We start from the raw sequence: 20,490 nt of genomic DNA, 5'->3' as shown, positions 1-20,490 counted from the left end.
AATGGCTCAAATGGAGGAAAAATAAGTATGTCTTTGAAGAAAAAGTTTTATGAAATGGAACAATTTCTGTAAAAACACACTATTCTAAAGAAAAGGGAGGAATGTATGGAAGAAACACCAGTGTTCTCACAATATATGGCTCATGTGAAGTGGTTGAGCTAAAGGTAACTGAGCATTTAGATCTCTAAATAAGGAACCCGAGTACTGTAATAGTTGTTCCTTCTTGTTTAGTGCCCAACTCGGTTAAGGCTGCAGGTTCTGTGGAGTCTCACTAAATTCTAACATACCATAAAACAATTCAAAAGCAAAATATACTAACAGATATGTTCATTCAGTAAGCACGAACTTTATGACTTACATGTTCTGGGCTATTTTCTTGTACAGTACATAATGAGATCGTCTGGAGGCTGCTTCTCTCACTAAAGGACCCAGTATACCAGTGTCAACTTTATTAATTCGAAAAATCTCACTATGTACTTCCAAACAGGGCCAGTCTTCTAGCTCCTGTCACCACTCCTTGACTTGTAATCAAACTTCTCACAAGAGAAAACAGAACTTCCATTTCAGGACACAGTGCTTCAGGGTGAGGGCAAAGAAAGATAGTGCATGGAGCTAAAGGTCAGTTACACCTTAAACCAGTATTACTGGTAATACCTAATACTAACACAGTGTAGAGAGATCCTTATTAAGTCTCCATGATCATGTCTGATGTGGTAAATAACCTTGTTCTGCTTTTCACTGTGAGGATTAGCTGAACTAATGCACAAGAACATTGAGGACATTATTTTTAGGAACAATTACTTGGGGACTTGCTACATACTTGTGGTAACTCTTAAAAGAAATGTAAAAAGCTGCATTGATGCTGCTGGCTAGACTACTCGCAGAAGAACTACATCCTACTGCAGTTTATTACTGCTACTTCCATTTTCTTCTCCATTACCAATAAGTCTGTCTCATGTAATTCCTGCATCTTGTCCTTTTGGCACCATCCAAGTTTAGAACTGGTAATATACTACATTCAGTCAACTACGCTGAATCGTCAACAAGATCTGTTCTGTTCAAAAATTCAGCAAGACAAAGTAAAATTAATCCAGACTGAGGTAAGAGAATGAAGATCTAAAAGGCCTCATAGTTTTACATTAAACAACCCGCCTTTTAATCACTATTTGGTAAGGAGAAAAAAAAGTGAATCCTCTTGCTTTAAAATTAAATAATACAAGACACATTATTTAAAATCAATGAATAATTTTGGAATTAGTCATTCCATGATGCTAATGACACAAGACAAAATAATCTTGCAATTCAGTTGCGATATCAGTGTCGCCTACCACACTTTCAGGATTTGTGCTGCATTTAGGAGCACAACGGTACCATCTCTTCTGTTGGTAACACGACATAACTGGAAACCTTGATAGGTTCAAGCTCATAACAGTCCTTGCAGCAAAGGCTGTAATTTTTTTTTTTTTTTTTTTTGACACGAATAGGTGTCACACAAACAGCACTACCTCGGTATTGGCTGTGTAACACAGACCCTACATAACCACATGCAGAAATTTTTGCATCAGGCTCTAGCTTCTGTATTCAAGACAATGTATCAGGAAACCATCTTGTATATTCAGATCTTCAAGTGATGACATATTCATTTCATTTCTAAGAAAGTTGTTTCAAGCATTAGTTATCTGCTTTATCTTGCTAGACTGAAGACTCCTCCAGCTGTTAGGAAATAGTTTCTAGACCTCTCTACCTCTTAAGTGATTACTTCATCCCTTCTGAGGAAATTAAATTAATTCTTAATTCCATCAGTGCAAGGCATGCTGTTTAGCTGTATGTCATTCAGGTAACTTCCATTATTATTTCCCATTTTTACAAAATCTTTCCTGAAGTACAGACATCTGACCGTGATAAAGTACTTCAGGAATAGTCTCATCAATGTAATTTGCAGAAGTAATATTGCCTCATTTAACCTTTTTAATATTCTCCTACTTAGACAACTTTCCCAAAGAAAAATTAAAAAATACATTCCATTAGCACGAATTAATTCTACCAACACATACCTCGCGTAGCTGTTCCACAAGCTCTCTCTCTTCTCTCATCTGCTCCATTTTCCTTCGAATTGTAAATTGTGGGTCTATTGATTCCAAATTTCTTTGTGGTCTTAAGAACACTATGATTTTAAAAAAGACATATTTTAGTTTAAAAACAAACACCTTGATTTATTAATTTCTAAATGAAGCAAAATCCTTAGGCAGTGCCTCCAGCAAAAACTGTTAGAAAATTTCTCTGTCCTCAGGAGGACAGAAAAATCTGATCTTGGATTACAATCCTAAATGGATATTTTCTGGATATTGCTCTGAATGGCATCATGTACCATAAGTGGAGTGGATAATTTTTCAACCAAACCCTAATCTCAACAGGCAGTTTTGTCAGATGATTAAGCACCAGCACCGTCCCTTAGAGATTCTGATCTGTACAAAACTTTGTCTCTAACATGGCAGAAAACACCTCTTATTCTTTTAAGTAAAACTCTCTCCTACAAGATGCTCAGTTGTGTAACAAGCTGTGACAAGCATCTTCCTACACAGGACAAACGGCTTACTAGATAAGGCTATACTAAAAGAACCCCACCCACCAAACAAAGACTTATGTAGGCAGGCTTAGCCATTCAGTAAGTCTGCCTACATTAAAAAGTTGTATTGCAAATGTAGCATTGCACAAACTCTTCACAGTACTCCCTCCCACCAGTCCTGTATCACTTTGCCCACATATAGTTCCTTGAAATAATTACATGAAATCTCTGCATACGTGCACCTCTACGCTTCCTTTTTTCATGATCAATGACTGCTTTGAATGGTTTGGAATAACAAGATGATGTACTCTCAAAATGCAACTGTCACCTGTTTGCCATTCAAATTGTAGGCCAGCTTGATTATTATGGAAAATGATACCGCTTAAAAGAAAGAAGTGTTTGGTATTATTACGTTCCCGCCTCTCTGCTGAATGCAACAGGACATTTATTTCCAAAGCGCAGTGTATCAACAGATACGTGCTTCTTAACATTTTGTAGAGAGGCATATCTATAACTATGACTGCACATACCCAAACATACAAAGGCTGTTAACAGCTGTAGCTACTGTTGTTATGAAGAGTAACAATTCATGTAACTGATTTAACCATGCCATTTCAAAAGCATTACCTACTGATTTAGATAATTTTAAACTAAGTAATACATTGGTAAATTTCTGATATATATTCTCACATATATGGTGAAAATTAAACAATTAGAAATATCTAGAATGTTATTTAATAAATCATACAGTAATCATATAGTTTAGGATGGCTCTAACAGCAACAAAAAAATCAACTCCCAAGCTTTCAAAGTGTAAAAACTCTTACTCAGGACTTCTATTAAACTCCACAATTGTACTGAATGAAAATTTCTGCATTAGCAACTCTGTAACAATTTGTTGCAGACTGCTCCTAAATTTTTTAAGAGGTGAAATAAAAATCTCCAATCACATTCATTAAAACCTGTAGTTGTAATTTCTGAGATTTTCATTTTAGAAATAGTTCATTGTACAACTCTAATAATTGAGCTTTGCTGCCTCTCGCAGATGAAATACCTAGATAAAACCATGCTTGAAGAGTAACACCATATTTAAATGGTATTTAAATGCCACTGTAGCTTTGTTAGCAGCAGCAACATTTCAAACAATTCTCTACGAAAGCATTAGTTCCTATTTATGTTCAGTTTTGCAAGTATCAGACTATTATTATGGGCTTCCTTCAGTTTGGCCACAGCTATCTTTGTTTAGGCCTTTGCTAAGTCAACGTGAATGTCCCAAGACCTACTCCCTTCCAATTTCAGACTACAAACATCTGCTAATGAAAAGTAAATATCAACATTACTTATTCAATTCCATTCATGAATGACACATACATTCCACCACAAGGAAAAAGGCAGGCTAATCTCAAGGCAGTGGGAAACTACAATTAAAAGTTTCTAGGTAAAATAAGTTTAATTGATTAAAAAACAAAACAAACCCCCAAACACTCAAAAGCATTAGTTACAAAAGTTTCAGTTATCTACTGAATTTAAAGAAAAATGTTCTAATACAGGAAGTTCTGGCAGTCCTGACTCTTGCCTGCTTCTCTGCATTACACACGTTTTCCAGCAAGGGGAGCCCATACCTCACACACACCTGAAAGTCTATTTTCTACTCTTTCCAAGAGCGAGTTTCTGCTTTTTGAACCCATGGTCAACCAAGGTAATTATGTAATGTTTGTTCCAATAATTTTTTTAAAAAGTATTTTGTACAAGTCTGAACAAGTTAAATGGGTAATAGTTAATAACACGATATGTATTCAACATATCACAGTCAAGGACAAACTTCCTTGTGAAAATGTTCATTTTTGTACTCAGTTACAATGCACATAGGTGCACTATTTATAGCACATCAAGGAATTCAGTGGCCTGAGTACTTAGTTTGACAACATTATCCTTCAGGTAAACAACAAAATGATTTCACCTGACTCTAAAAATAATAGACAAAAAGAAGGCTGGAGTAATGACGGGCAGAGCTGAAGTCAGGCTGAAAGTTTATAGTTAGATTTCTCTTTGATTAATTTATTCAGTCCAAATTTAAGTAACAGTGAAGTTAGAGAGAGTCATTTGCTAAACCAAAGCCTCCACAATGGTATGGACACTGGTCTTGGGAGACCTGTCTGTTCCAAGCCTCATAACCTCCCAGAAATTCTGGACTTAGCTCCTCCTAGAGCTGTTGCCGGATAGTTACATTAAAGATGATACGAAGTATTAAGATGCTACATTGATGCATGGCGTTTTTATATCAAAGGCTACACCTATGCTAGCAAGCTACACAGGACTAGCGCATGGATCCCCAGCACTGGGCTGCAGGGATTGATACTGTTAACGTTGTTGCTCCCTGGTACAGTTTTGGTCGGTGCAAACCCACCTCTCTTCTACGCAATGTCTAGGTATAGCTTGAGGAATAGCACAGGCAAAGGACATTCCCCAAAGGCAGCTTAAATGCAGCCATCCTGTTTTGGAAAGTAAGAGTGCTCACGTATGGATTTGAATCATGCTGTGCCAACTAACCTCAGTGCCAGAGAATGGTCTCTGGTCCATTTTACTTCCTACCATAGGAATATACACCTTAGACAACAACCTTAGCCCCAGATAATAAACTCTAAACAGAAAGGCAACAGTCCTGGTTAAAAAAAACAAACAAACAAACAAACATAGTTGTAAAAGCAGTTTTCTGTTGTAACAGCCCAAGGTAATAAACACTAATATTTGTACTTGGCTTAAGATTTGAATGACACGAGACATTTGTGTTCCAAATGCACAAGCACACGCTAGTCTGTACTGCTCGTTTCATCTAGAAGAGTAAAACGGTAACAAATCTAGATTAACATAGATCAAATTCTACACTGACAGAAGTACCTCTAGCCTTCTCTGTTAGAATATTCATCAGTTAAACATCAAGTTAGCTTCATACCATCATGAACTAAATTCAGTTTTTCAACTTACCGTTATCACAATTCTTATATTCCGTACTCATTTCCTTTACAGAGCTGATTCCTTACACGTGCTGTCTTTTATGGTTTTATAATCAAGAACACTGTGGCAATAGCGAGCATTGTCAAGTAATGGCCTGAACTAAGAACGCAGGCATTCTAAACTAAATGTTGGCATTTACCATTCAAGATTTGCGGTCTTGGTTTCAATCTGATGCTTTTGACAGTTTCATTGCCTTCTAATACCTAAACACCCTTCTAATTTGGGGCAAGTGGAAGAACAACAGTTCTACTTTAAAAAATACATCTGCCTATCAAATATTTATAAACGGTGTAATTGTCTAGGTTCTGTTTCTTCCATCTGACATTTAACTATTAATGCAGCATAAGACCCTGATAGCCCAAACATGGCCCACTTTGCATATTAGTGCCATGACTCAATGTACTATGACAATAACACCCTGGAGAAAAACAAAATAAAAGCAGCAGTAAGAAAGTCCACTAATGTACCTGGCCTTCACTATGCACAGAAAAGTTTGACAGCTTACTAACAGTTTCTGTTGGACAGAAATGACTGTTTTTGCTTAGCTGATTGTTTCAGCTTTGTTTCTTCATGGATTCCTCTTCTAATTAAGTTACTTATGCACCTGCATCAATAACTGCAGATGGGAGCGGGATATTTTTATTAACAGTCAGTATCTATCAAAAAAAAAAGGCAGAAAAGACAGTAGCAAAATTAATTGCTGTTTGAGTATAACTTTTATAAACCCTTGAAAGTAAAGCAAGTAAATAAACCTATATGGGAAATAGTTCTTGGAGCAGATATCATGGGAAAAGTTGTTTTGCCAGACTTGAAAACAGTGACAGTCTTCACTCATTTACTTTTGATACTACATATTCTACAGTAAATTAACGTGCATCCTCCGAGGTATTCAGTCTTATAAACATCCCCTCAAGAGTACTGTCTTTCATCCTTAGCCACATGGGGCATTTGCCATATATTCAGGTTTCTGAAAACACAAAATTAAGTAAATTATATATGGAACACCTACCATTGTCACTGTCTCCTTCAGATGGGATACTGTAGCTAAAGTTGTCCCATGTTTGTGCCTGTGTAAGTGTGTTGAAGGAGATAGGAGGAAGACTGAGGGATGGGTCTGCTGGAGGGGAGTGACAGCCAGTCCAACCATGGCAGTATAAGGACCAGAGGGGGGAATAAAAGGGGGCAGCAGCATTTCATACATGGCATTAGGATTGTATGGTAATGACGAAGATGCAATTCAAAGGTGATTAATACAAAATGTGTAGTTTTTGAGAAAAGAATGAAAGATGGTGCAGAATAAAAAGAACGAAAAGTTACATGTTAGTACTTGCAAATCATACATTATATGCGCAGTTAAGGCTGTTAAGCTTAGCAAGACCATTGTAACCATAGCATTTCACACAACTTGTTTACAACCAAGTTTTAAGAAAAAGTACCCACAGATTTTACATTATAGCCTGACAAAAACCTTGACTCTGAATCAGAAGGTAAAGATACCAGCTGTGAAGTTTCAGCAATGAAAAGTTCAGAGAATAAGAATTTTAGTATTTTTTGTAACTATGTAATAAGAACACTTCCTCCCCCAAAGACAAAGAAAATTTACACATCCATATGAAAATATTATTACATTACAACTTCCTAGCTGATTTTGATAACTAGCAACTACATTACCCCTTGGATTCTCATTCTGTTGAAATATGTTCTGTAAATACATGTACTACAGATGTTTTCCTTTTGTTTTAATTCACTTGATAGTACATGCAGCACTACTTTTACTTCTTGCTGACTCCTCCAGCCATAAGTCCAAACCTACAATGTGCCCACCATCCTAGGAAAGTCCTGGTCCTCCGCAACTTTTACAGACTTTCCAGGGACAAAAACAGACATACAATACCTCCAAAGGGAAGGGTGATCCTGAGTTTGCACCACAAGCCTTGGCAAACCTGCACTGTAGACAGTCTTCTAACATACACAAATTCAGTCATGATCCAACTGGGCTCCCTAAAGCATGCAAAATTGCACATTTCCACAGAAGCTGCAGCAGAGTCTGCAGACTATTCACCAGATGACTGTAAAAGCATGTCATGCCTACAGTTCATGACCACCCATCAGCTCATTACAGAGGTAAACTTGTACAGCAATACAGTCCCTATTCTCCATCCATTCTGCCTTCTCTCCTTCAACTAGTCATGATAACACCTCTTATCTGTTCCTCAAATCCTTCAGCAGACATTTTTATTCCTTCCCCACCTCATCTACTCTGCACTTCTGTCTCCTGTCTTGATTGTGGCAAGGATTTCCGCCCAAGCTTTCCTCAAACCTCCATTCTACAGTGTTTCAGAACTGGACACTGATATCCTTAAAATATCTCCTCCCTGCTTATCTTCAGCACATCGTCCTTTCAAAGTTTCCCACCGGTTTCCATATTCTGACACAGAATTTAAATCTCTCCTTCTCTGCCCTTCACAATGATGTCACTCCTTAATGAGATTCTCCTGTATCTGATCACAATATTCCTTACCACTTCTGCCACAAAAATTATGAACTCCCTCATTTCTTGGTTTCCTACGTGTATTTCCATGTTTTATCTACTGAATCCCCCACACGAGCAACATTCATGCTCCTCAAACTAAACTGGAGATTATAAACTACCTCCACTCTAAATGCTAAACCAGAACCCTAAATCAATTTAAAATTACTGTATGGGTCAAAAAGCAGCTAAAACCACTTAATATTAGAAGAAAGTCCAAGGTAACGTTTCAGTAAGCACAGAAAGCCCCTATTTCATACCATTCCAAATTAATAATCATAAAGAACTTAATCACATAGACTTTCTCCTTCCCACAATTCTGGAATCTGCATTAACATGATGATAATTCAGACAGTGTCGTATAAAACTTCACCTTGAACTTCCCTTCACACTCAACTGTTTAAGAGCTCTCTCTCTTTAGCCATGCCTTTTTCCAAAGCCCGTTTACTGCTTCTGGCTATTAGGACACCAGATTGGTGGAACCTGAGAGTCAGCACAACTTAAACTCTGAGCAGAGTCAACACTGGTAAAAGAATAGAGATTTATCGCAAATGATAAACAGTCTTTAATTATGCTGGCAATTAGGATTCTCATTATCTTCCAAGGTGCAGAAAATGCAGTTTGGGAAGAAAACAAATGGAAGGAATAAATATCCAGAGATAAAAAACAAAGCAAAACAAAAAACCAACAGTAACTAGCACTCAAAAGAGGGAAAAATACTGTCAAGTTCTAATGATCATTATGTGTTGCAACAAACTTGAAAGACAGTGACGCAAGCATGTCGACAGATACTAACGCTGTGCTTCAAATCCTCTACAAGTTACCAAAAATGAAGAAACTGGATTCACAAGTAAGATTATGCTAAGTAAACAGTTGCAAGGGAACAGCTTTTCACAATACAAACTGCTTTGTGACTTTGAGTTTTGTCAGTGCTTCTTTTAGCCTCTGAAGGCACAATTTTTTTTGTTTGTCTGTGTTGCTGTCACCTTGTTCAGCAGAAACTATGAAACACAGTGACCCATTTCCAATAAGTTTTAAGGTTTCCCCTAAGGTTATGAAGAACTTAAATGAAAAAAGCTATGAAAATAAACTACAAACTGTGCTGAAAAACCTTCCTGAATCAAGAATTGCTGGACCCCTAGACTAGCTCAGCTCTAGGGCAATAAAGCAGTATATAACTAACAAGTACAAATTCAGCCAGTGAATAGGATGCTTCAAACTCACACAAAACTTGCACAAAGTTTTAAAGGAAATACAGGGAAGAAACTAGAGACATGGCAAGCTAACTAGCTTTAACAGGAAAAACATGCAGGATTCACAAACATGCCAGTATTTTCGGTCATGTACTACTACTATCTGTAAATTATTCTCATGTGTTAGCAAAACAAATTTTAATACTACTTTTAGAGCAATTCTAGGGTGGGAGCAGGAGAAGGAACAGTATGGAGCTTCAGTACTCCTTTGCAAGGTTTCATTTTGTTACGTTGTGCTACATAGCTAATATACTGTCTTTTTATCTGAAGTTGGACCTAAAGTTTTAATATTGTCAAATTCCCCTGCCTTACCATGGTATAAATTTAAGGCAACGTGACTGAAACTGGATGTGATGACGTGAAAGATTGTGCAGTAATGGCTCTAGCTCGGTGACTCTGTAGTGTGTGATATGGAAAGGAAAATAAATTCAGATTATCAAGTTTTCTGCAACCCATAGCTGTAACCAAAAGACACTATAGTACTGGCATACTCAAAGTGATTCAAATATATGAATTTGTATTGGTACAGTGCAGAAAAATCAACAGATTATAACCAACTGACTTTGGTATTCAATGAGGCTATACACAGCTGCAATATAGTCAGGGGAAGAACTGTAGGAGTTGTGCACATCTGGTCTTCCATCATGTGACTTGGAGGATTTGTTGCGAAGGACTGCAACCACTGCAATCCAGTCTTCCTAGAAATCCTCCAAAAAAAAAGATTCACTAGGCTATTTTGCCCTGACCCATTACAGTCATTAAGTACAGGACATCTTGGCGCACTGATGTACCAAGATTCAGAAGCACATGTTAATCTAACACTCGAACAAGAAGTCACGGACTTGCATTCTCTCCCACAACGCTGCTTGCAGTCCCTGGCAGCAGATTTCACTGGCAGCTCAGCAGAACACAGGGTACAGCCTGTGAAACCAGCAACACGGCACGCGCCCATTTGCCTTCACATGTCTTTCTCCTAACAGTGTTATCGCAATGTTGCCACCGGACTGTGCAATATTACTCAATGTTTTATTTTTTCCAAATCCTGAAAGGACCCATTTGCCCATCATTTAACCCATACTTTAAATATATAGAGGAATAACAACATCTCTAAAGCATCAGGAACATATAAGAATAGAGCGAGAGTTTAACAGTCCAACAAACAAAGAAATGCAACTGAACAGATCCTGTCAAAGTGTATATCATAACTACATGAGAAAATTAAAATATCCTCTTCATGAAACAAGGTTGGTTCAATACCATTTTCTTTGCTTTTTAAAACTTTTTTTTTAAAAAAACAAATCTATGGGTACAATTTCTTAAACATTCAAATGTGAAACTGCTGCCCTTATTGCCAAGAGATTTTGTTATGGAAACTACAAGCTTGTAGTGGTTTACCAGCATTTGATTAAAAGCATTTATGGTGAATGTGAGAAACCAGAATTAGTCTTAGGACACTGAAATATACTGAAAAACCTATGGTTATTCTTTAGAGGTGATGCGAGATAACTTAACAGTATTGACTACCTCAGCACAGAGAAGACAAAACCTGAGTTTATTTCTGTAGCTAATCCTGTTTTTAAAAGAAGCTGTTATCCAAGCGCTCAAATACATCAATAGGGTTTTTTTTGGGGGGGTTGGGGTTTTTTTGTAATATATAAACTGCTGCTTGTTAAAAGATTGATGGTTACGCAGATTTAATGCATTGCAAATTCATTAAACTCAGCTGCTGGCTGAAGTAAACATCTAATCTTCCTATAGCTTGATCCTTACACAAGCATAACTACTGAAAGACTCATTGCAATGAGCAATTTTCAGAGTAATGCATAAGTGTTTTCCAAACAAGCCTAATTATTCACGTATATTATTCAACAGAATTTAAACTGCATCAGTACATACCAATGAAGCAAAAATCATATTTCAATTAGTATGTCAGCACAGATGATATACATGTATGCATGTATAAAATATGTGTATGTATATACATACACACATATTTTTTAAACATACATACATATAATTTTATTAAACACCTAATTTATTAGTAAGGGATGAAAATTGATCCACATATAATGTGCCAAACAGATACTTGTTACAAATTCAATCTTGATTCAAACCTATAACCTTAAAATGTTCTAATCTTCTTCTAACTGTTGTACAGAAAATGTTCCATCACTGCCTTCTTAAGGGAAAAAAATACAGTTATCTATTAATAACACAGATGTAAAAATTAAAAAAAAAAAAGTACACACAGATTGGTTAATTTTCTTTCCCACATTACCTGATCGTGGCTTCAGGCCAAAAGGGATTGTGGCATTTGTAGTAGGAGACATTGTCGGGCTTTTATCCTTGTTCTGTGTAATTCAAGAACATAAATCTAAGTAAGAGTAACATCCAAAATATCTCAGCATAACTGACTGTATAAAATGCAAAAGTTAACAACACTGCACACTACAACTATTCCACCATAATCTGATCACAATATAGCCTCAAACCTATGATAATCTCCCTTTTTTATTCTGTCCTATTCCTTTGCTGGAAAAGATGAATTTCTGACCAAAGACTACAAGATATTCCCCCAAGCTATAAATAAGCTCGATTATTTCTCAGTTTTCTCCCATGTAATCACTTGGTTCCATCAAACATACATTTTTGTGGCATAGTACATTTAGAAAAACAAAACAAAGATATGTTTTTTCCTTAGATACCTTTGTTTCTTTCACAGAACTAATTACCGTTCCGCATGGTATTTTCCATGCAACACTGAATTTCTGCTTAAAAAGCAGAAAAGAGGAAATTAAGTATACACCTCAGAGCAGGATTGCCCTTGACCCTGAACTAGGCTAACACCTGCAGCAGGAAGAATGGAGTAGCCGCATGCAGGAGAAGGTGAGGTATGATCATCATACCATCAATGGTAACATAGAAAGAGTCCCATAGCCAAACTGCATAATGGGAATCCTATTTAAAAAGTGATTCCTCAGGGAGCCAGTAACTATAGGAGTCCCATCACCAAGACTGGTGGAAGGTGGCTGGGTGCTCATGAATTTGTAAGATGCTCATACGCAGTGCAATGTAGAGGGAGAAGCCCTGTTTCTGCACAGAAAATACTAAGGGGGGGAAAAAAAAAAAATCTCTGTAAGAAGCTCCCTACAGTTTCCCCTTTTGACCTTCTGCTGAGATTCGCGCTGTGAAAGCAAAAGGATCAATAAAATCCAACTCCTCTCTGAAAACTAATCAAGGACATGACACAACTGTGCAAAAAGAAATTGCGCTGAAATCCACAGAAACTCTTGTGGAACCAGGAAAACTCAAAAAAAGAAAATGTGGCAGAATGAAAAAAATGTAAAAAAAAAAAAGTTTTATACTAAACTACATAACTCAGAAACAGGCTTATCAGAAAGTGTATTTTTATACCCTAGTAAATCCTTAAGACTACAAGAATAAACCACAGGCCAAATAAACCACATAGCCATTACTGATGAGCTCAGTCATGTTTTCTGTGATATTCAATTATGGGTTTCATTTAGTATATGAACCATTCATATAAAACATACAATAGACAAACAAGTGGCACCTAGCATCTTACCTCATTGTGAGAGGTTTGCCCACTTGTATTCCAAACAATTAGATCATTCTGTGTGTTTGGGGGGAGAATAAAAAAAAAAAAAAAAAAAAAAAAAAAAGACCATTTCAGCAACTACATACACCACAGCAGAATATTTTACTCATGATACTCAAATACACATTAACATTTAATTCTTTTTTTCACTGAAACAATTAATTTTCATGTATAAAAAATACTTTTATCTTTTATTGCTAGTTGAACAACATTTAAAAAAACCTTGTGGAAATTATTTGCAGATTTGTGATTGATTTTTTAGTTTCAATCCTAAGCGATTATAACTGCATTTATAAGATTTTAATGTTTGCTGGTTCAAATGCAGTATCCAATTTTTTCTCACAGATTTTGTAATTAAACTATCAGCAAGAATTTAATATGCAAATATAGATTTTTTTTTTAATTTATTTTTTATACAGATTTGAAGAGAAGTATTCCGTCAACAATTAATTTTATAATTGCAGTATAACATACCTTTTGTTACCACTTCTGCTATGGTTAAATTGGAAACATGTAAATCACATTAATAAATATGAAATACAATCATTAATTCTGCATCAATCATAACTCAGCAGAAACACAGTTGACATAAGTAAAAAAAAAACAACCAAACTGTAATTCAATTCAAAATCTTTTCCTTAGGACCAGCTTTTTTTTAATCAATAAAAAAGGAAACAAAAATAAAAGATGGCACTGGGAACACTTGGTCCCAACAGTCACATAGCTTTCCAAAAGTTAGCAAGATGGGAAGGAAGATGACACACCCATTTTGCTTCAAGACCTTTTTTGGCTACTTTTCAAGCTTAAAAAAAAAATTCTTCAGCTTTAGACACCTTTCACAGTATTACCTCAACCAGTGTATTACCTAGAATGAACAAAAAGAAATCTTACTCCTCTGATCTCCGCCAGTTGTACCTGGGGACTCGCACGCTTGAGCACTCCTGTGCTGGGGGACTAAGTTCTTGTGACAGACCTGCTAGTTATGCCTACGTTGCAGGTCTAATCTCTCTCACAGCATGCAGGTGACTAGTCAGAATTGTGAATTTATGCTAAACTGAAGTAATTTAGTAACACAAGTAGTAACATAAATGCTTACTGTACTACACAGAATGCAGCACGATTAAAAACTTGCTCTTGCAAGATATGTTTCCATTTCATGGAACGTACCTAGTGCTTTCACCTGCATAACACAGTCCAGATCAGGCCCTCTACAAGTGTTTAGGAAGATTTCTTTCTTCTTTTTAAAAGGTTCTTAAAAGTGAATCAGCAGTGTCCTTGTTAAACAATTCATCAAAATACAGAGACCACACACATTTTGACACTGAATTAGCCTTATCTGTTAATCTCAGCAATGTAGTAAGAACTGTGCCAAATAAAGTGTGGTAACCTCAACGCACAACAATATAATGGAAGAGATGAACCAATTTTTTTTTTTTTAATTTGATATTTAAAAGAAAAAACAAAGACAAAATTAAGACTAACAAAATCACAAGGATATCATAGGACTATCTGACAGTAATGATGATTATACATAAGAATATTTGAAAAGCATCAAGATAAACCAGGTTCAATCTATGCCTGGATAAGACAGACCATATTAAGGTACTACCAATATAGACAGAACATTATGTAATTTTTTTCTCAGAATCTTCTTGCCAGAGTAGTCACAAAAATCCCTATGCAAACAAGTTCTGAAGTAATAACATATGCGCCAAATATTTAAATTCGATTTTTTTAATAGTTCTTCATTTCTGGATCATTGCAATGTACACAACACTTAAAATATTTTTGAAACTTTAAAACTGTCTTCTCAACCTATATACAGTCTGTAATATTAAACACATTAAAAATACTGCTGTTAACAAAAACTTAGCAGCTTATATAACAACAAGAGTATTTGGGGTGAGGGAGGAAGAGGAATCAGGTGTTTCAATTTATTGAAGATATAACTTTGAAGTGACTTATTTTTTCCTGAGAAATGCAACCACTGCAACTGCAATAGTGTTTATTGGAAGAAAAGACTTGTATTAATTTCATTATATCTGTTTTTTCCTGAGATATAGGTCTTAATCAACTTCCCATTTACAGCCAAGCCTTGAGATTCATGCTAAGGCCAAAAAAAAAAAACCAACCAAAACCCAATGGGCCTAAACCCACTATTATCTCCACATAAATTGACAGAACGCAATGATCAATTCCAAATGTTTCCACACTTTTGCATCTAGACACCTCCATACCTGACTCAACGACCATTTTTCACCCTGTTCAAAAGTTCTCACTTCAGGCTTTGCTTTCTCCATAATCAACTCCCTCCTCCTCTGAAATTCTAGTTCCTCTTCAGCATTTTCTCTCTGTAAGATAAATAACTCTTTAGATCGTGTATCACTGGAAATAAAACTGTATCTTTTTCTGCATAACATTACCTCAGAAGTATTTCTTACAAATACTGTGATGAAAAGTGAACAAAGAAGTAAGCAAGTCTATATATTTGCAGTTCCAGTGCTAACAGGTGCATAATGTAAATCTAAACAAAGTACATCATAAAGAATACCAGTTCACCAGTCAGAATACAGATCAAATAATAAGCAGCATATATCACACTGTAAAACTCCAAATCATACTTCATATACTCTCTGCAACTACAGTGACAGTGCTTTGGGAAAACATTAATTTTTAGTTTACCCAATATTTTTGGGTTATCCTTAATGAATGTACTGTTTTCCTACAGCAGAACAGGGAGATAGGAGGGTGGGATGGTAGATGAGTATGCATGGCTGAGCTATGAACTGGCATACATGAAAGCCGCACACGGGGGAAAAACAAACTAAGATGAAAAAGTAACTGATAAACCCAGAAAAAAATTATATATAAAAATATAAAAAAATAAAAATAATTCCATAAAAATATTAAAGAAGAATTAGTTTTGTCCTCCAACCTACTAATTTTTTCCCTTCCCTACTTGATAGATCAATAATTGATGAAATTGTTGGTTCATTTCCTGTCTCCCTCCCCCCCAAATATTTTGTAATAATGCAGTCATTAACGTACCTGACCAAGGGAAGACATCTCCATCTGCATTTGACCGCTATATAGAAAGATAAACAAGTGCAAATATGTAATTCATTGTGTAGAAACTTGAATATGATGAATCTAACAAATGCATTATTTTTTTCTAAAAAAGGGTAGATAAACACACTTTACTGTAGACTCCTGAAATTCTAAAGCTGTTGCTGGTTCCTTGGGATACAGATTCACACCACTGCTCTCTGAAATATCCATGCTTAATCTGCAAGGTTTGAAATAGAAACATCGCACTGGGGTATAGCTTTGGTAACCATTCTGTTCAGTATTTAATTTCAAACAAATGGTTATATGAAATGCTTTTAGAGTCATGGTTCTAACCTGCTCAGTGTTATCTCTTAACAACTTTTTGAAATGCCTCCTGATGCTTCACTATCACTAGTTCAGTCAAAGCAATGTTAACGCTTTCCTCTGCCAAATGTCACACTGAGCAATGGCTTGTATCAAAACAAGAGGACCTGTTTACTACCAACAACCATGTCATTATCTAGAAGACTGTAGATTTCTATATCCAACTTCTAGCACCCTGTGTTCAAACAGAAGTCACAGTCCTGGTTAGATATTAATTTACAGTGGATGAAAATAAAGCAGTGCAACAATAAATTCACAACAGACAACGACCTGAGAGGAGTGAATACAGGAAAGGGAATATAGAGATCTGAAACAAACATCTGAAAATACTGAAAAAAGTTGAGTCTGAAATCTTTTTCCTTTCCAGAACTGAAATGCTGCTTATGTGCACATAGGGTATGCAGATTTGAAACTGCAGAACACTAAGACAACAGTAACTAGACAAGCATTTTACAAGTTTAACAGTCATATTAGTTAGCAAAAATAGCTCCAATTGATATGCTCTACACTGAACTCCAGTCAGGGCATGTTAGGTGTGTCAGCATCACCTACTGTTTCAGCCCCTACAGTGGTTTCTCTTTCTAACTCCTAAGTGGACTTCAGTGTGAGATAAGGATAATTCTGGCTAGTTAGTTATTTCAATTAAGTTATCCTGACTAGGTGATTAGAGTTACAAAGGAAACCTCCTTGGGGAAAGCTAATTTTTTACATTTTAAGTTAAAAGCACATGAAGGCTTTCGTGCATCTTAAACTAAGGAGCAATGGAAGCATTTAAATTCCTTTGTGGGTCTGGATAAAGACACAAAAACTACTCACTATCAAACCCAAAATTTTCTCACACTGCTTTATATAATGCAAGTATATAACAAATCGCCATGTAAACCAGTAATTATAAAAGCAGCGATGAGGAACCCATGGCCCAGAGGACTGAAAGTCTACAGCATCATTTGGCAAGTATTAGGCACCCAGTATATCTTGCTGGGTAAGTCTGTAAGTTAACATACAGAAGACATACACTGAAAAGTTTATATAGCGCTCAGTAAACTAAAAATAAATACTCATATTTTAAGGTTAGAAAAAGTAAGTGCAGCCACAAAAAAAACCAACCCACTATGTAAAAAAACAGTAGAAAAATACAGACATGCATGTCATGATTAGCCATTTTTAAAAGCCACATTTCAAATTTACTGTAGTGTTACTAATGAAAGCACATCTGAATATGTAAGGAGAAACAGATTAATCTTCTGTATTTTATTGCCCTTTTTAATACCGAAAACTAAATATACATGAAATATTGGGGCAATGTTTGACAAAAAAACAAAACAACATTTATAAGGCTAACAACTGAAATTGTTTTAATGTTGTTTTTTTCCAAAACAGACTTTTTCCTTTTTTAATTGCAACACTTCTCCCACAAAGTAGTAAGCCTCATACGAGGTGCAGAAGCAATGGTATACTATCTCACAGAAACCACAGGAACTAAAAAGCTTTCCTAATTTGTACGACTTTTCGTTAAGTAAAAATACTTGTGATTCAAGTATTTAGTATATGATTCAAGAATTCAAGTATTCTTTATATGATTCAAAATAAAGAGAGATAATTGTCTCTCTAGAAACACTAACAGGAGTGAATTTCTGTCCTAAAAAGTACAAAGGTCTGCTAGGTGAAAAAGCGGTATCAAAATCGGCATTTAAACTAAAGAACAGTGTAGTTGCAAGAACAAACAGCTACAGTGAACTGGCCAAGGGAGGAAGGAGAAACAAGGATACTTTAGGCTCAAAATGACAAGGAAGTTTCTAGTCTTCAGAGAAATTAAGCTCTAAACCAGCCACCTCATAGAAGTAATGAAGAAAAATGAGTTACCTAGTCTTGAAATAAACTTAAGTGGTTACACAAAGAAAAGCAATAGCAAGCATCTGGACAGAACTACCTACACCACTCTTGTCAGTCTTTTCAGTAGGACAAGCGTTTATTTTCTTTTAAATACTTATTCCTTTGTTTATTCACAGATCCAGGGTCATTTCACCAGACTGTAGCCACTTAAAGCAGGCACCTAAATTATAAAACCTTGCCTTCTGTAGTCAGGGGAAATCTAAATAATTTCCTCTAGCTGCCTCTTTCTCTTTCTGCTTTTGATTTCAGAGGGAGACTACAGAAACTCCACCACTAATTCAGGTCTCCTTTATGTGCTCCATTGAGGTGGGATGAAGCTGGGCCAGAAGACCTTCTCCAATTCCCACAAAATACACCAAGCGTTAGTAAGTAAAGTTTATAGTCCCCTAGAAGAAATGTGACTATCATAGACAAAACTTCAGAAAATCACAGTAGTGTACACGAGATGAATGGTTAGGAGGTGTTTCCACCTCTAAATTTAGGTTTCTTTTAAACCTGAAATCCTTCTTAAGTTACTGGGAATCTTGCCTAGATACTCAGAGGGAGAATGCAAGTTTCCTTCTTAACTATCTAAGCGCCTCCTGAAAAACATCAGTATGCTAACAAAGCACCTCATAACTCCAGAGAACTTTCAATTAATCAGTTAAAGAAGAACTCCAAAGCTATTCACAAAAAAATTAAATACATGACATTAAGACACCAGCTATTGTAAGCATACCTGTTGGGATCTTGTAATAAATCTACTGCTTCTCTTAGTTGTTCTATCATTGCTAGATCAATAGTTTGCTCTTCTGATGAATTTATTCTATAACAGAAAAAAAAACATTCAAAAAAAGAGGTACAACAGCAATTATCAAGGGTAGTCTGAATTTCACTTTGTGAGCTGTATCCTCCAACTGGCATGCGAATACTATAAAGGGGGCAAAAAAACCAGCCTCTGTGCACAGTAGTACGTGCTGAATTTATGGAAAGAGTTTCTTCTGAAAAAATTCTCCAGCACTTTGTCCTTAACAAAGCCCCCCAACCCAATACATACATACACAAACAAATGTGATGAACTAAAACTTTCAGCATTTCAATAAAACTGACTTCTAAAATTCAAAATGTATTTACCAATATTTGACTCATTAACTGCACTCATCACACACGTTGTTTTAACATAAGTACTAAATATGATTCTTTTAATGGACCAGCATGCTTTCTTTTGCTTTTCAACATCTGTAATTCTTTTTGAGGCTTAGAAACACAATCACCTGTTAGTTCTGCCAATAAGGCTCTTTCAGAATAACTTCCCTTCCTTCAATTTTTGTTTTTAAATCATATAGTATTCCACTGTTCTGTTATTGACAACTTCACAGTACACTGTCATGCTAAATCCCTTTTGCTTATGCACTCTCCTCAGCAACTGATGTTCACTTGCTCTGCTCTTGAATTAATGCCTATGAATTAATGATTGCTTCAGGGTTAAAATTATGACAAAAGAAGAAAAAAGAATGAAGGATGTTTTCCAATTAGATTACATTTTTTAAAACGTACATTAAGTTTAGATCTTACAAATTTCAATAAAAACCTTTTTTACCAATGCCAGACTAAATATGAAAATACTTAGTTAAAAAGCTTGCATTCTACATAGGTAAAAAATATTACAACATTACTGGTGCATACAAATTAGTTGTAATATAACATCCACTCTGTTCAGCAATAACGTGTAAAATATTGAGCACACACAAAGAGCAAGGCTGTACTTCTGTCATGCCTACAAGTCTACAAAATTATTAACTGATAAGGAAATGTCCGTTCTGGTCAATCTAATTAAATGACACAGCTAATTACTTATAGATACATAAAAAATACTTACAATTCGTCTGTTTGCCATTGTGTGTCCTCTTCTATTCTCAGTAATTCATCACACTCTGCTGCTCTGCTCTGTAAGCAGACAAAATGATATTGAGAACTGAACTTTGCAATTAAGTAGGCAGATAAATTTTGCTTTCGGACTCAGCACTGACCTAATTTATGTAACAGTTTAGGGTGGATAGTTGAAGTAATCCAACACTTCTGCTCCACTCCTCACTCTACCCCCTTTTAAGACACTGATTATAAGATCTTCTATTCACTGTTCAGATTTTATTGAGGTCAACAGCCCTTACCCTCCTTTAACTGTAAAAAGAAAGTCAAGCAG

At 35.9% G+C, this 20,490-nt stretch overlaps 1 protein-coding gene across 4 annotated transcripts in view; it reads right to left on the bottom strand.

Moving 5' to 3' along the window:
* LRCH1 (leucine rich repeats and calponin homology domain containing 1) overlaps positions 1 to 20,490 on the bottom strand; it is a 135,399-nt gene that overhangs the window by 24,611 nt on the left and 90,298 nt on the right. For 2 of the 4 annotated variants that reach the window (XR_015704702.1, XM_087757321.1), the window contains exons 10-17: positions 20,167 to 20,234; positions 19,027 to 19,113; positions 16,032 to 16,068; positions 15,221 to 15,334; positions 12,951 to 12,998; positions 11,643 to 11,715; positions 6,591 to 6,695; positions 2,055 to 2,164 (exon numbers count right to left, since the gene is read on the bottom strand). Coding sequence is in view for 2 of the 4 variants with exons in the window: in XM_087757321.1 (XP_087613447.1) it covers positions 2,055 to 2,164; positions 6,591 to 6,695; positions 11,643 to 11,715; positions 12,951 to 12,998; positions 15,221 to 15,334; positions 16,032 to 16,068; positions 19,027 to 19,113; positions 20,167 to 20,234 (642 nt within the window). In the remaining 2 variants the exon portion in view is untranslated. The remainder of the gene's footprint in view (positions 1 to 2,054; positions 2,165 to 6,590; positions 6,696 to 11,642; positions 11,716 to 12,950; positions 12,999 to 15,220; positions 15,335 to 16,031; positions 16,069 to 19,026; positions 19,114 to 20,166; positions 20,235 to 20,490) is intronic. The other 2 variants (XR_015704703.1, XM_087757322.1) reach the window with 1 other exon arrangement.

This window comes from Nipponia nippon, unplaced genomic scaffold, assembly GCF_047370975.1.
Source record: "Nipponia nippon isolate SJK-2023a ecotype South Korea unplaced genomic scaffold, ASM4737097v1 scaffold_2, whole genome shotgun sequence".
NCBI lineage: Eukaryota > Metazoa > Chordata > Aves > Pelecaniformes > Threskiornithidae > Nipponia > Nipponia nippon.
This window is presented reverse-complemented; position numbering and strand designations above follow the sequence as displayed.